At 44.7% G+C, this 14,076-nt stretch overlaps 1 protein-coding gene across 1 annotated transcript in view; it reads right to left on the bottom strand.

Moving 5' to 3' along the window:
• Nucleotides 1-739: 739 nt before the first annotated feature.
• BTG4 (BTG anti-proliferation factor 4) overlaps nt 740-14,076 on the bottom strand; it is a 15,960-nt gene continuing 2,623 nt past the window's right edge. Inside the window, exons 3-5 of the mRNA XM_073601288.1 lie at nt 13,871-14,008; nt 2,815-3,010; nt 740-1,102 (exon numbers count right to left, since the gene is read on the bottom strand). Coding sequence (XP_073457389.1) covers nt 875-1,102; nt 2,815-3,010; nt 13,871-14,008 — 562 coding nt within the window. The 3' untranslated portion in view covers nt 740-874. The remainder of the gene's footprint in view (nt 1,103-2,814; nt 3,011-13,870; nt 14,009-14,076) is intronic.

Here is a 14,076-nt window from a genome sequence, read left to right on the forward strand (position 1 = left end):
CAAACAACCGTGCCCATCCACCTTGCAGACACTGGTTAAAAATAAATAACCCACCCTGATGTACTTCCTGTATGGGAGGGGTTATATAGGGATCACTTCCTGTCTAAGACTTTGTCTACCAGTGTCCATTCACCTAGAGATGGTGTATAACCCAGTAGGTAATGAATATTAGCCCAATTCTGTCCCATGAGGTATGAAAAACGAAACATAACCTATCCCTGCATCAAATGCAGCAATGTGGCTGAGTGCAAGTGCTGATTGAAAGTGCAAGTGCTGATTGAAAGTGCAAGTGCTGATTGAAAGTGCAAGTGCTGATTGAAAGTGCAAGTGCTGATTGAATGCTGGTTTTCCAGCAAGATGTTAAAAAAGCAGCCAGGTAAACTTGCTTCTGTTGGACAGCAGTACACATGTCCTGAACTTGGACGGTTGCAGCATACTAGGCTTTAGAATGAGCAGACCATTCTGTTTCAACTTATAATCAGTCCTCCATTCATGGGAGGAAAGGACTGACCAAGTCTCCAGTTTTTTTCCAAAATGTAAAGATCTTTATTTGCAACAGTGAATAGTTTGTTTGAAGCTTACAGTGCCATCATATCAGTGTTTTAGATCAGACCTGTACAACACTTCACTTGCATTGTAAACAGTTACAAGATTTAGATATTTTAGACTTATTTTCCTGGTTCTTTACAAGTTCCATGCCCTAAATTATCATGCCTAAAAAGTTATTCCACACAGAAGTAAAAAAAAGTCAGGTTAATTTATTCATTTTTTTTTTAAAAAGATAAATGTCAGTGCATTAGTTGTAGCCACATACATACAAATAAAATTATAAATAAAATCTTTTCATAAAATTTTAAAAAGACAAGCAGTTTTTTTAAAGTGATTTTCTTTGTGTCAGCATCTTGTTTACCCAGTGGTAACGGTCAATGCGAGGACCTGAGAATACAGCAGACTGCCTGGGGTGCTTGTAGTGTTTGTTTTGTGGAGGATAGCTTTGTGGAAAATAGGAGGATGTAGATTGCTGATGGTACCCATCATTTTGGTAGTTCTTTCTACGAGGAAACTGGGACCAAGGCTGCAGAGATTGATGGTAGTCTGCACACTGCACAACAGAAAGATCAGGTTAAATAAGCAAGACACAAGTTGTGAAACCAGTCCCAAATCATGAGCAAGCAAATTCAGTAAGGTATAGAACCATGTCTAAAAGCCAGTTACCAACTGAACCAGATTTTAATGCCCTAACCAATTTATATAACCCCAGTGGGTTCTGTATACCTACATCCCATTTTTTTCTACTCAAGTTTTGGATTGACATTCATTGGTTATTAACAGGCTTCAATATTTAGCAAGCTAATTTAATGGCCTAGAACAGTAACCCTCCCACTATGGCCCAGTAACTAGGGGAGGTCCATACTGCAGGTACCATTTAGTTGCCCAGTTCTCTTGCTTAAAGAGCTAGCAAAAATGTTGACCTTTGAATTTCATATCTTCAACTCAGTAAGCATAGGCATTCTCATAGTAGCATACAGCAGTTACATATCATTTAAGGCTACAGACATGCCTAAATAAACTGCCAAGGGAAGGGCACAGTTATGCCATGCATGTCAAGTTGACATTTAACCCCTCCCCGCCGAGCGTACACAGATGTGCGTACTCGGCTTTCTGGGGTTATAATGGGATGATGCCCGCAGCTGCAGGCATCATCCTGGTACCGTTTACAGCGGGCGATCGGCTATCCAGATATAACAACCGATGCGGCTAAAAGCTGCTCGGCTGTTATACCGGAGCAGTGGGAGGGGATGTCCCCCCCTCCCGCACCATCGGGAGGCCCGGTGACCAATCGGCTGCCTTGGGCGGGCTGGAACGAAGCTGTGGGTGGCTTCGTTCCAGCCCAATTGTAAATGCGGGAAGCGACGTCACTTTCCGTTTACTCGGCTGCCAATTGCACCGGTTTTAAGATAAACAGTATTCAGAATCGCTGTTTTCGGCGATCTGAATACTGTGAAGTGCAAAGGAGGGATCGGGGGTCTTTTAGACCCCTGATCTCTCCATAAAGAGTACCTGTCACAAGGGAGGTTTACATTCCTTGTGACAGCAATAAAAGTGATCAAAAATTTGTTTTTTTAAAACCATAAGAAAAGAAATTTTGTAAAGCACCCCCGTCCCCGCGCAGCAAAGAACGCATACGGAAGTCGCTCCCGCATATGTAAACGGTGTTCAAATCACACATGTGAGGTATCGACGTGGTCATCAGAGCAATAATTCTAGCTCTAGACCTCCAACTCTAACCGAAAAAAAAAAAAAAAAAAAAAAAAAAAAAAAAAAAAAAACACCCCGGGGTGACTTTACTGTTTGGATTTTTTAAAAATTAATGAGTGTCCCTTTTCCCAAAAATTTGCATTTAAAAAACACTGCTGCACAAATACCGTGTGATATAAAATACTGCAACAATCACCCTTTTGTTCTCTAGATTCTCTGCTAAAAAATATAGATAATTTTGGGGGTTCCAAGTAATTTTCTAGCAAAAAATATGGATTTTAACTTGTAAACACCAAAATTCAAAAACAGGCTTAGTCATGAAAGGGTTAATCCTAGAAGACAGACATTTACAAATAGATGGCATGAAGGGGTAAGTGGTCTGTAAAACCTTTCCAAGTTCAGTCTGGATGGAGCCTAGCAGAGACACACTGTTCTAAATTGTTCATGGCCCCCCCAACTAGCAGATTCAATCCAGCATGTTTAAATACAAAACCATAATCAAAGAAACTAGGCTTGCCCAGCACTTCAGCTAATATATACGCAAACACGATTTACCTGGTAGATGCTGTTGGGATTGCTTACTGTAGGAATAGTCTTTGGCTCTTTAATAGTGGTCTCCTCATCAGAAGATGAACCAGAATGGTAATCTGAAGTGGCTTTCTCAACAGCTGTGCTAATCCGTTTAGACACATTGAAGTCACTTTTTCCCACAAAGCTGGCAATTGTAAAAGGGTTGTTTTTCTCTCCATACCTGGAAGAAAAGGGCTACATTAAATAATTTTATACAACTAGACTCATGACAAAAAAAAAAAAAAAAAAAAAAAAAAAAAAAAACCCACCCACCCATTGAATATCAAAACACTAAAAAAGCCTATGCCTGCACATAACCCAGTTCCCCCTGAAGGGGCAAGATTGTACTACAGTCATCCTAGTAAGCATAAGTTTATAACACTTTCTTAAAGCCATCATGAATACAATGGTATATGTTGCAACCCAAACTGTACTAAACATTGAGTGGTTCTGTTCAACTATCATGGTCTTTAAAGCAGTAATAAACACACAGGCCCCTGGATAGTGCAAGTCATAATGTGCTAGTATGCAGTGCAGACTTGCCCTAAAACAGAGCCCTCTAGCAGGATGCTGTCACTGCTTCCAGGGTCACGACAATGTCACTCCCACGTATACACATGGGATTCATTGTCACATCACAGTGCAGTCAATGGACAGCATACTCCAGTGTCATCACTGGCCACTACAAATTCTCATAAACATTACATGTTTAGATTTTTCACGGTACCTACAGGCAAACCTCATTCTAGACTTACCTGTAGGTACACGTCAAAGCAGAGTTTACTCTTGCAAGGCAATTACCTTGCCTTCACCTATAATAGTCAAATTAAAGATGGTTTTCCATTGAAATTTAGTTTAAAGCTTCCCTTCACTTATTGGGGGGGGGGGGTGGACAAAACAAAAAGGGCCATAGCTGTAAGAACAACCTCATGAGCTAGGGAAACCACCGAGATCTAGCTACACACATTTTGCCTTCTTGTACATCAGCACTTGAGGATCCCTTGACTGACATTTGTCTGAAATTACATAGGCAAATAGTTTCCTCTTTCTATGTTGTCGGTCATGCAAATGTCACCCCTTAGTGCTGGTTCACACTTCTGCTCTGCGAATTTGTTCTTTTTTGTCCTGTGTGAGGTGCGAATTTACCGTGATTTTACCACAAATTTGAGGAGTTGGACATAGCTGCGATTGATGTTCTAGCCAATGGAATCATAATGTTAAAAAAAAAAAAAAAAAAAAGTCAACGTCCTAGTTTTTGTGGAGAGTAGTGTGGTGGAATTCGTACATATCCAAACCATCAATACGATTTACATTGATGTCTATGGAGACTAAACTTGCAACGCAGTAAACTTACACAGGACCCTTTATCGCATCCATAGAGGAATCGCAACACATGTATGCGAACGACCGTCATTGAAAACAATGACTTTAGGGATGACATGCAAACTTAAAGGGTTTGACACATCACATTCGTTATGAACTCGCATCAGTGTGAACTGGCACTTAAGGATTGCTTGTGATGAACCAATAACGTGAAGTGCAACTAAACTCTCAAACATTAACCACTTAACAATTCAGCTAGCTTTATTATATAAAGCGCTAGAAATGTATATTGACTTTAAACATTTAAATTTCAGGTTGCTTTCTGGGATAGGCCAAAATTACATCATACATCCCAGGAGTCTTCACGGCATTTTTTTTGTCTGGAAGAGAGGGGCTGGGCTTTGCCTGCATGCCTGAGCTAAGGGCAGATGGATCCCAGGAAGTAAGTGCTACATCAACTGCTGTTACTCAAGATGGTCAAGCTTGAGATGTTAGGTTTCTGGTCAGTGATTTTGTAAAATAAAGAAAAACAAAGGGATGCACGAGTTTACTTCGAATATTAAAAACAAATAGTGGTCTCAGTTTTTGGTGCTCCGATCAGTTTTTTTTTTTTTTTTTAAGCAGAAGATTCATGGAATTTGTGAAAGTGATCTCTGCATCACCTCATTAAAGATCAGTTAACGCAATTTAATCTTCCGACAGTACTTAGAGCAGGTGGCAGCTGCAAGCACCGCAATGTACTGGTATGCACACTGGTGCTCCCAAAGGCACGATCCCATGACTGCTGTGTCAGGTGAATACAGCAGATCTCAGCAGTTAGATGCCAAGTGCTGTGAGCAGCCGGGGTATCATGTGAGCTCTGTGACCAATGTTGTCATGAATGGCTTCCATTCATGAATGTTGCTTACCATTGTGATGCTGCAATTGGCTCACAGCCACATGGGCTAATCACAGCACCCTGTACCATGTGATTAGATGTAGCCAAAACACAATGGTAAGCAAGCTGTGATGAATGAAAGCCATGACAGAAAACACACACACACACACACACACACACACACACACACACCATTGCTTAGAACAGTGATCACCACTGTTAAAGTGTAAACTGACACACCCCCCCGGTCTACTTTACAAAAAAGGGGTGATTTGTATTGTCTTGCCATTTTAAGGGCCTCAAGATATAAGACAGGCTGTCAGTATATCAGGATTGATCAGTTTTCAAATGTATACAGTATATCATATGTAGACTCCCAAGTGTCAGACTAAAAACTGAGCTGGGTATTTTTACCAAAGAAATTTAGCAGAATATATTTTGTCCTAAAGTTATGAAAAAACGTTTGTGCAAAAACAGGTCTTCAAATGTTGGGATTTGTTTTTATTGTGTTTTTTTTGCTATATAAAAGAGTGTGCAGTGTTGCATGACTGAGCAATTGAGAGTTAAAGTAGCAGTGCAGAATAGCAAAAAAGTACTAGTTACTTACCGGTAACTGTCTTTCTGGGAAATCTTCCAGGACGGCACACCTGAGAGATGAGAGGCTCCTCCCCACAGGAAACAATTAATCAACAGCTGTTTTAAGTCCACACCCTTCCCCCTGATCCTCAGTTTGTAGAGAAGTAACTCCTGAACCTGGTTCCCAAGGGAAATCATTCCTCATAGGCACTCACCTTCTAGTGTTCTAAAATTTTCCCTCCTCCAACGGGTGGGAAGTAGGCCTGCCGTCCTGGAAGATTTCCCAGAAAGACAGTTACCGGTAAGTAACTAGTACTTTTCTCAAGTCATCTTCCAGGACGGCACACCTGGGAGGATAATCAAGTACCTCAGGCCTACCTTAGGGTGGGACCACTGCAAGACTCTTGGCGAACCTCGGTTCTGCAGTAAGCTTTACCTTTACTCCATATGCTTGATGAAGGTATCTTAGCTGGATCATGCGGCTGATCTGCCGGTCTACTCCACCGGTGTCCCTGCCTTCTCTGTTTCGGATGCAGGATCTAGGTGGACTGGGCTCTTAAAGATGGAATCAGAAAACATGTTAAACTTGTAGGTTATCAATGTTGCCTGTCACACATCTACCAACAATGGCCTATTCTGCCTATAGGTGCTGTTTAGAACCACTAAAAAGATAAATCGGAGACCTGTGTTGTAAGACAAGGACACTACATTGATCCATAAGGGGGCCTGTCTTAACACAACCCTGTCCAGGGAAATAAAACTGCCAAAAAAGGGGGGGCCCCTGACAGACAACCCCTTTTTGTTCATTTTTAGCTTTACGTCAGCAAAGACTGAAGGGAAACCTACTTAAGGGAAATAGATTAACAAAAACTTAATCCCTGGGTTTAAGGCATGCCCAATCTATAGTTTTACTTACGCCTGAGAGCCTACTCAGGAGATTAACATCTATAGCAGGAGAAGAACACTCATATTGCTACATCTAGTTTTGCTAGAAGGGCAAAATGAAGGCCATGCACCGAGCTGTAACCTATTTGGTCGGGTACACATGTTTATACTTCATCTTCAGGCCATAAAACTCCTCTGAACCGAACTTCCTAAGTTCTTATTAAACAGGGCGATTCATTATCGCCTTCCTCCAGTGACCCATAACTCTACTGGGCTTCAGCCCTAGGAAATGGCTCTGGCATCCCTGAATGTAAGGGGTCGAGGCTTTCTGACATGTGACATCTGCAGCCAGAACTCCTGGCCCTTCCACGGAAGAGAAGGCTGAAATACAAAAAGGTGATACATGTATTATTAATGTCACAAATAAAAAAAAAAAAAAAAATTATCATAGATTGTGGACATAGCACAATAGATTTAAACAGAAAAGACACAAGCATAGACATCAATGTTGTGTATCTGAGTGTGACTAGCTAAACCAAAATATCAAATATGGGAAGAGACCCAAATCTGAACCTCACAGTCTGGTTTTCTGATGTGCGGCCAACATGTAAGCATTAAGACACAAACAAACCTTAAATGCTGCGCATTTCTGAAGTGCAGCTAGCTAGGTCATAACTGGTAAATACAGAAAGGACAGGAACCCCCTTTTACCGTGGTGTTTTACTGATGTACAGCAAAACAAGGCTATAAAGAGAAGACAGAAAGACCCAAACTTCTATGTTGCGTATTTATGACGAACCGCCAAGTACAGTTATAAGACAATCCTTTCTGTTATGCAGTTCTGTAGTGCAGTTACATAGAACCAACAGAGAAAGAACACAAGCAACCTACAGCATTGTGTTTTTCTGAAGTGCCATAAGGCAAGGCAATATGAAACAGAAAGCACCAACAAGCTTCAATGTTGAGTACTTCTGCTGTGCAGCAACATAAAAACAAACAAACAACAGACAGCCTTTACAGCTGCGATCTTTCTGGTCTACTGCAAAATAAGGCAATAACTCCACAATGAGTATTCCTGCAGCATTGCAAAACCTGAACCAGAAGGGACAGATAAGCTTAGGGTTCCCACACCCGTGCGACCCAACCTGCCACTTGGGACTGCAAGACGCATGAGAAGTCATACTATGGCTTCCAAAGGGTATCATTCGTGACTGTGTGACTCCAGGTCGCAGCGTATCCAGCAGTCCCTGCTTACGGAACCACAGACCTCAAGATTACACAGGTCGCAGGAAAAGCAGTTTTCGGGTCGAACAAACAAGGGGTCCCCATGCTGTGGCTCCCTGGAGGAGTGCAGCCAACAACCCCCTACTGTGTATACCTAAGAAACAGCAAGGAAGATCAATGAGAAACACCACTTACTGCTGTGCCTTTCTGATATACGGACGATAAGTCAGTAAATATAGGACATACAGGACACAAACAATGTTCAATCTTTGTGTATGTCTGATGTGTAGCATATACCAATACTGAGCAGAGATGTCATTACCCTCAATGTGTCTCCCTGCTGAGCAGCAAAAACAAATCAGAAAAAGACAAAACAACCTTCACTGTTGTGTCCTTTCTGATATGCAGCCAATAAGGCAGTAAACCTTCAATTTTGTATGTGTCTGATGTGCAACAACAATCTTGAATAGAGATAGCACATCCATATTCAAGTGATTTGGCATGTGACTCAACATGTCAAATCGCATGCCTAAAATTGGCAGCCATTGCCGTTAATAGCACTGTCTGAATCAGCCCGGGCCACTTTGTGGTGCTGCACTGATTACCAATGGCAGTATGTGTACTACCCCGGCACAGGTTCAATTTTGTATTTTCCAACAAAATCAGGACCATCCGTCATCACTGCTGCCTTTCTGATAAGCAACCAATAAGGCAGTAATACAGGACCCACAGACAGACCTCAATCTTGTATATCTCTGATCGGCAATATTATAACAGTTCCGAATAGAGATAGCACATCCATATTGAAGTGATTTGGCATGCAACTCAACATGTCAAAGTCGCATGCCTAAAATCGGCAGCCATTGCTGTTAATAGCGCTGTCTGAATCAGCACGTCACTTTGTGGTGCTGCACCGATTACCAATGGCAGTATGTGTACTACCCATGGCACAGGTTCAATTTGTATTTTCCAACAAAATCAGGACCATCCATCTTCACTGCTACCTTTCTGATAAACAACCAATAAGGCAGTAATACAGGACCCACAGACAAACTTCAATCGTGTATATCTCTAATGTGCAACAATCTAACAATTCTGAATAGAGATAGCACATCCATATTGAAGCAATTTGGCATGCGACTCACATGTGAAATCGCATGCCTAAAAGCGGCAGCTATTGCCGTTAATAGCACTGTCTGAATCAGCACGACGCCACCTTGTGGTGCTGTACCGATTACCAAAGGCAGTATATGTACTACCCCTGCCATCAATCTTTTCTGCTGCCTTTCTGATAAGCAACCAATAAGGCAGCAATACAGGACACAAACCCCACAGACAGACCCCAATCTTGTGTAGGTCTGATGTGCAGCAATATAACAATTATGAGCAGAAATGTCATCACCAGACTCAATGATGTGCGTTTCTGGCGTGCGGCACAAAACCAGAAAGTACAGACCACCTTCCCTGTTGTATTTTCTGATCTGTAGCCAAACAAAGCATTACCTTTAGGATATAAAGGACACCCAACAAGCTTCAGCAGAGATGTCACAAATCTCAATGTGTACTTTAGTTGTGCCAAACACCCCAGCAAGGACAAACCTTCACTACTGAGGTCTACTGGTGAGCAGCCAAGAAGGAGTCATGGTGTATCCCTTTATGAAATAACCAAACAGGGGCAAATTATTTCATAGGCATAGCCTGGGCTGTAGATACCAGGGGCGGACTGACCATTCGGGCATATCGGACACTGACCGAGGGCCCGGGGCCAGTAGGGGGCCCCATGAGAGGCTCCTGGGAGGACGCAGCAGAATGGATGGAGCAAGCAGGTACCGGGTCCAGTCTTGAGAAGGGAGAGAGAAAGTGAAAGATATCAAGAGAGCCTAGGGAGGAGGAGAACACTTCTCGAACCAGTGAGAGAACTCAGGGCAGGGGTCGGCATCAGTTTAACAGCACCGCCGCCAAGTAGGCTGCATGTGTGACTTGCTCACATTATATTGTCTCTGCTCGTGTCAGTGAGGAGAACAGTATCGCTGAAGTCTCTCCTGCACTGCATATATACATAGTTTCACTTTCACCTCCCAGCAGGACAGCAGGATGTTTGGCTGCCAATTCACCCGATGATTAGCCCTGTCATACAATGCTGGCACCTGCCATCTCCTGAAGTCCAGGCTGTGCTCCCCGCACAATATGCATGCTGGAGAATTAAATGTCTGCTGGAGCAAGGGTGGTAAGAGCCAGTGGCCTCTCTTGTCATAGCTTGATAATGAACATGTGTTAGGGGGGAGTAAAGTGATAGCATATATGTGGGGGCTTGTGTGTGGGGGGGGCACTGTACTTCATATATTGGGGGGGCCCTGTGTCCCCTTAGCATGAACAGTACTCATAATGGACAACCCCCTGTCATGATGCCATGTGGCTGAGAGAGATAACTCCTTATATTGAGAGATCCTGTGTCCTGAGGATGGGGGGCACTGAACTTATAATGAGGACCCCCTGTGTGACCTCGGGTTGAGGAGCTCAGTGCATATTATAATAGGGACCCCCTGTATGACCTGAGGATAGAAGCTCTATACACCTTGTAATGAGGGGCACACGTTGTAACCTGAGAATTAGGGCTTATTGTGTTTTGTTGTTGGGGATCCCCTTTCTGCCCTGAGTAAGGGGCTCTGTGCACCTTATAACAAGGGGTCCACTCTGTGACCTGAGCATGATGATGTACTCTGCACTTTATAATGGGGAGCACCCGGTGTGCCCTGAGATTGGGGAGCATTAAATATCTTTTAAATGGGGTGCCTCCTGTGTGACCTGATGATGGGGGGAACTTAATGTCCCCTGTGTGTCCCAAGGTTGGGGGCACTATATGCCTTATAATGGTACCCCCCTGTGTGCCCTGAGTACGGAGGGGCACTGTACGTCTTATAATGCAAACCCCCTGAGTGTCACCTTCCCTCAATTCCTCCCCCATCATTCTCTTTTTCTCCCCCTTCCCTCTCACCCCCTCACTCTCTCTCACCCACCCTTTCTATCTCACCCATCCTCTGTGTTACCCCCCCCCTCTCATCCCCCCTCTCTCTCTCAGGGCCGGTGCTACCACTAGGAAAACTAGGCAGCCACCTAGAGTGCACTGCTGCCTAGGGCCACTGGTGTTTCTACTCTTCTTTTTGCAGCAAGCAACTAAGTCACAGCATCATCAGGCAGTGGCCACTCCATTTGCATATAGTGTCAGAGATGCAGCGGCAGACTGTGTCCCGACTCCCCAATGAATGGAAGCAAGCAAACATTCATTGATGGGCGCTAGTAGGCTGCATTTGATGAGTGCTGGTGGACTGCTTCATTAAAAAGGTGGGGTATACATAGGCAGGGAAAAGGGGGTGGGGTCAGGGGTGGAAAAATTAGGTTTCACCTAGGGTGTCAAAAATTGTTGCACCAGCCCTGCAGTCTCACCCCCCCCCCCCCCTCTCTCTCACCCCCTCTTTTTGTCTCACCTCCCTCTTTCTCACAATCCCCCCACCCCCTTCTCTTTCTCACACCCATCTCTCTCTTACTCCTCTCTCTATTTGTCTCATCCCCTTTCTCTAACTTCCCTCACTCCCCTCTCTCTCTCTCTTTCTCACCTCCTCTCTCTTAATGAAGGAGCTGAGTGGTAGCTGAATGGCTGCACAAGGCAATGAAAACCAGCCCCCCCCCCGTAAACCACACCCATGCCACACTATTTTCTCTGGCATTGGGGCCCAAATTATGATCTTGTGCTCAAACCCACTGCTTTTATAAAACACCCCTGGTTGCATCATAAAGATGGCTGCTGTGCATCGGCCACCTTTAAACCTGGAACCTCCTAAGGAAAAAAGCCGAGAACTTCCATGCAGGCTATATTTAAATGCCCCCTCTATTCAATTGAGCTGCACTATGTAGTTGGAGCTTTTTCTGGGTGGGGACACAGGGGGCCCCATGATCTCCTGATGCCCGGGGGCCCCTTGGGTTGTCAGTCCGCCCCTAGTAGATACTAATCCTTCACCACCAGTGAAGGAACCAATCCTAAAATGGTTGGACACCTTACTATAGTAGCTGTTGTCCTACCTTACCTCCGCAGATTGAGCAAACGCTAGCCAGCTCATACACGGGTGGGGCTGATCAGTAACTAAAATCTCAATGAGCCCAGCCCTAGAGACCAATATAAGACCTCAAAAAAGGGTGGTTACCAATTTAGCCTGGAGGTAAATAGCCACCTGCAGCCCTTAAAGAAGCAATCATATAGTCATCTAGCTCTTGCATATGTTTGCACAGAAAATCCTTAATCAAAGGATATAGGAAAAACGATTTATGGTAAATCGCTTTTAGATCTGTCACTGAGTGGACTGTAGCCCAAACCAACAAAAAGGTTTTTCTTATCCCCTGCATTAAAATATAACCACAATGTAAGAGTGGAGTGGGAGGTTGGAGCTTATGAAAAGTTACCCATAGCAAGCAACCCCCAAAAGGAGGATCTGTCACAAGGGAACCCCTACTGTGCCACACAGAAGCTTGGTCCCTGCCACATTGTTGAAAGTTAGCTCAGCTTTTAAGCATCTTGGAGCAACTTTAAGCAGATTCCTAGCAGCTGGGCTAATAGGGCCAGATAACCTAGTGCACCTGCTGAGCAAGGGAGCTTACTCCTGAATCCTTCAACCATTGCACCATTAATAACTTGTTCAGTGGTATACCTGGCCAGTAAGGAACTCTTTGTTCTACCAGGTCACCCACTTTGCTGTATTCACCCCTACTAATGTACCACAACCGGGTATGTAGGGAGAGGCTGACAACCTACTGTTGTGATAACCACAGTGTCTCTGATACAAGAGGAAGCTGTGGCTGGTGGTTTTTAGCAGTAGCTTCTGGGCTATTTTGTTATGGAGACCCCAGGTCCTGCACTGCACCACTCAGTAAATACAGGTGGAAGGGGAAAAAAATGCCTTACCTACCTCTTTCCCATCTGAGGTGGTTTAGGCACACTCGCTCCTCTGCACCACTTGTCCACCATACAGCATCTCTGATGTAGGAGGGAGCTGTGGCTGGTGTCTTTAGCAAAAGCTTCTGGGCTATTTGAATCCAGACCCCAGGGGAGATTATCTCAAATGCCCAGAAACCATCTGGCTGGGATTGGGGATTTTTGACTCACCGTTGTCTTCCCCTTTTGCCACAGCCACCGGGCTTGCTTTTCCATCCTTATGGTCCACACGCAAGGAGGATAGCTGCCAAAGTGCCCCCCCCCCCCCACAACTGCTGTCCCTTTAGGGAGCTGCAAGGTTAGGCTGTGTCCTGCTCTATCCAGTCAGTATATACACATGGGGGGGGGGGGGGGGCGCAATGCCGTACGTTCCTCATTCCCATCTGAGGTGGTTTAGGCAGACATTCACCATAGTAAACTGGTGCCTCCTCGAAAGGAGGATGTGGGCGCCTGCTCCTGCTGACTCTCAGCCTTCCCTTCTGGGTAAGAACGCGGGTCGTTCAGACGGTGCCCTCCCCAGCAGCCCACGCGAGCTACCAGGGACCCAGGAGTCAGGGGATACGATCCCCCTGGAAAGAACCGACGGCCAGCACCCCCGTCTGAACGGACATCCGGACAGGTAAGGGGGGGGGGGGGGGGGACAGGATAAAGGCCCCTGAAGTTCTGGGGACACCACTGTACCCAGGGGCCTTCAGCTCTCAGGGGGGCTTTCCCAGTTTCTGCTGCCCCCCCCCTGAGGAAAGGATAGGGGAACCCCCTGGGAAGGATAAATATATCCCGCCAGACCCAGAGGCTTCCCAGGCATTTGGTCCAGCTCCCAGGGGGAGACCACCAGCCCCAGGCTTCGGTCATTTGGAAAAAAAACCAAACAGTTTCGCCGTGTAGGGAGAAACACAATCAAAAAACTGAGGATCAGGGGGAAGGGTGTGGACTTAAAACAGCTGTTGATTGATTGTGTTTCCTGTGGGGAGGAGCCTCTCATCTCTCAGGTGTGCCGTCCTGGAAGATGACTTGAGAAAATTCTAGTCATGAAGGGGGGGGTAAACCCAGCAAGTGGTTAGCAGTTGCTATTACATAGTTAACCAATGGTGTGCCCATACCTAGTTTGATTGTATAGATGGTTTCAAGCTATTAACACTTGACTAAAAGCAAGTAACAGAAGCAACACCTACCGGCAGCAAACCTCAAATGGATCCACCCAGATAGTCATTTCCTTTGGCAGGCCAAGATTGTCATAATCTACATTGCTTTCTGCACATGCTTGTGCCAAAACAGAGTCAATACTCTGACACTGGTTTATTCTTATGCATCTTGGGAGAGGAGAGAGAGAGAAAAAAAAAAAGTTAGAGTTATACTGCTCATAAGATATAAAAGCAAA

This window comes from Aquarana catesbeiana, linkage group LG10, assembly GCF_042186555.1.
Source record: "Aquarana catesbeiana isolate 2022-GZ linkage group LG10, ASM4218655v1, whole genome shotgun sequence".
Lineage (NCBI taxonomy): Eukaryota > Metazoa > Chordata > Amphibia > Anura > Ranidae > Aquarana > Aquarana catesbeiana.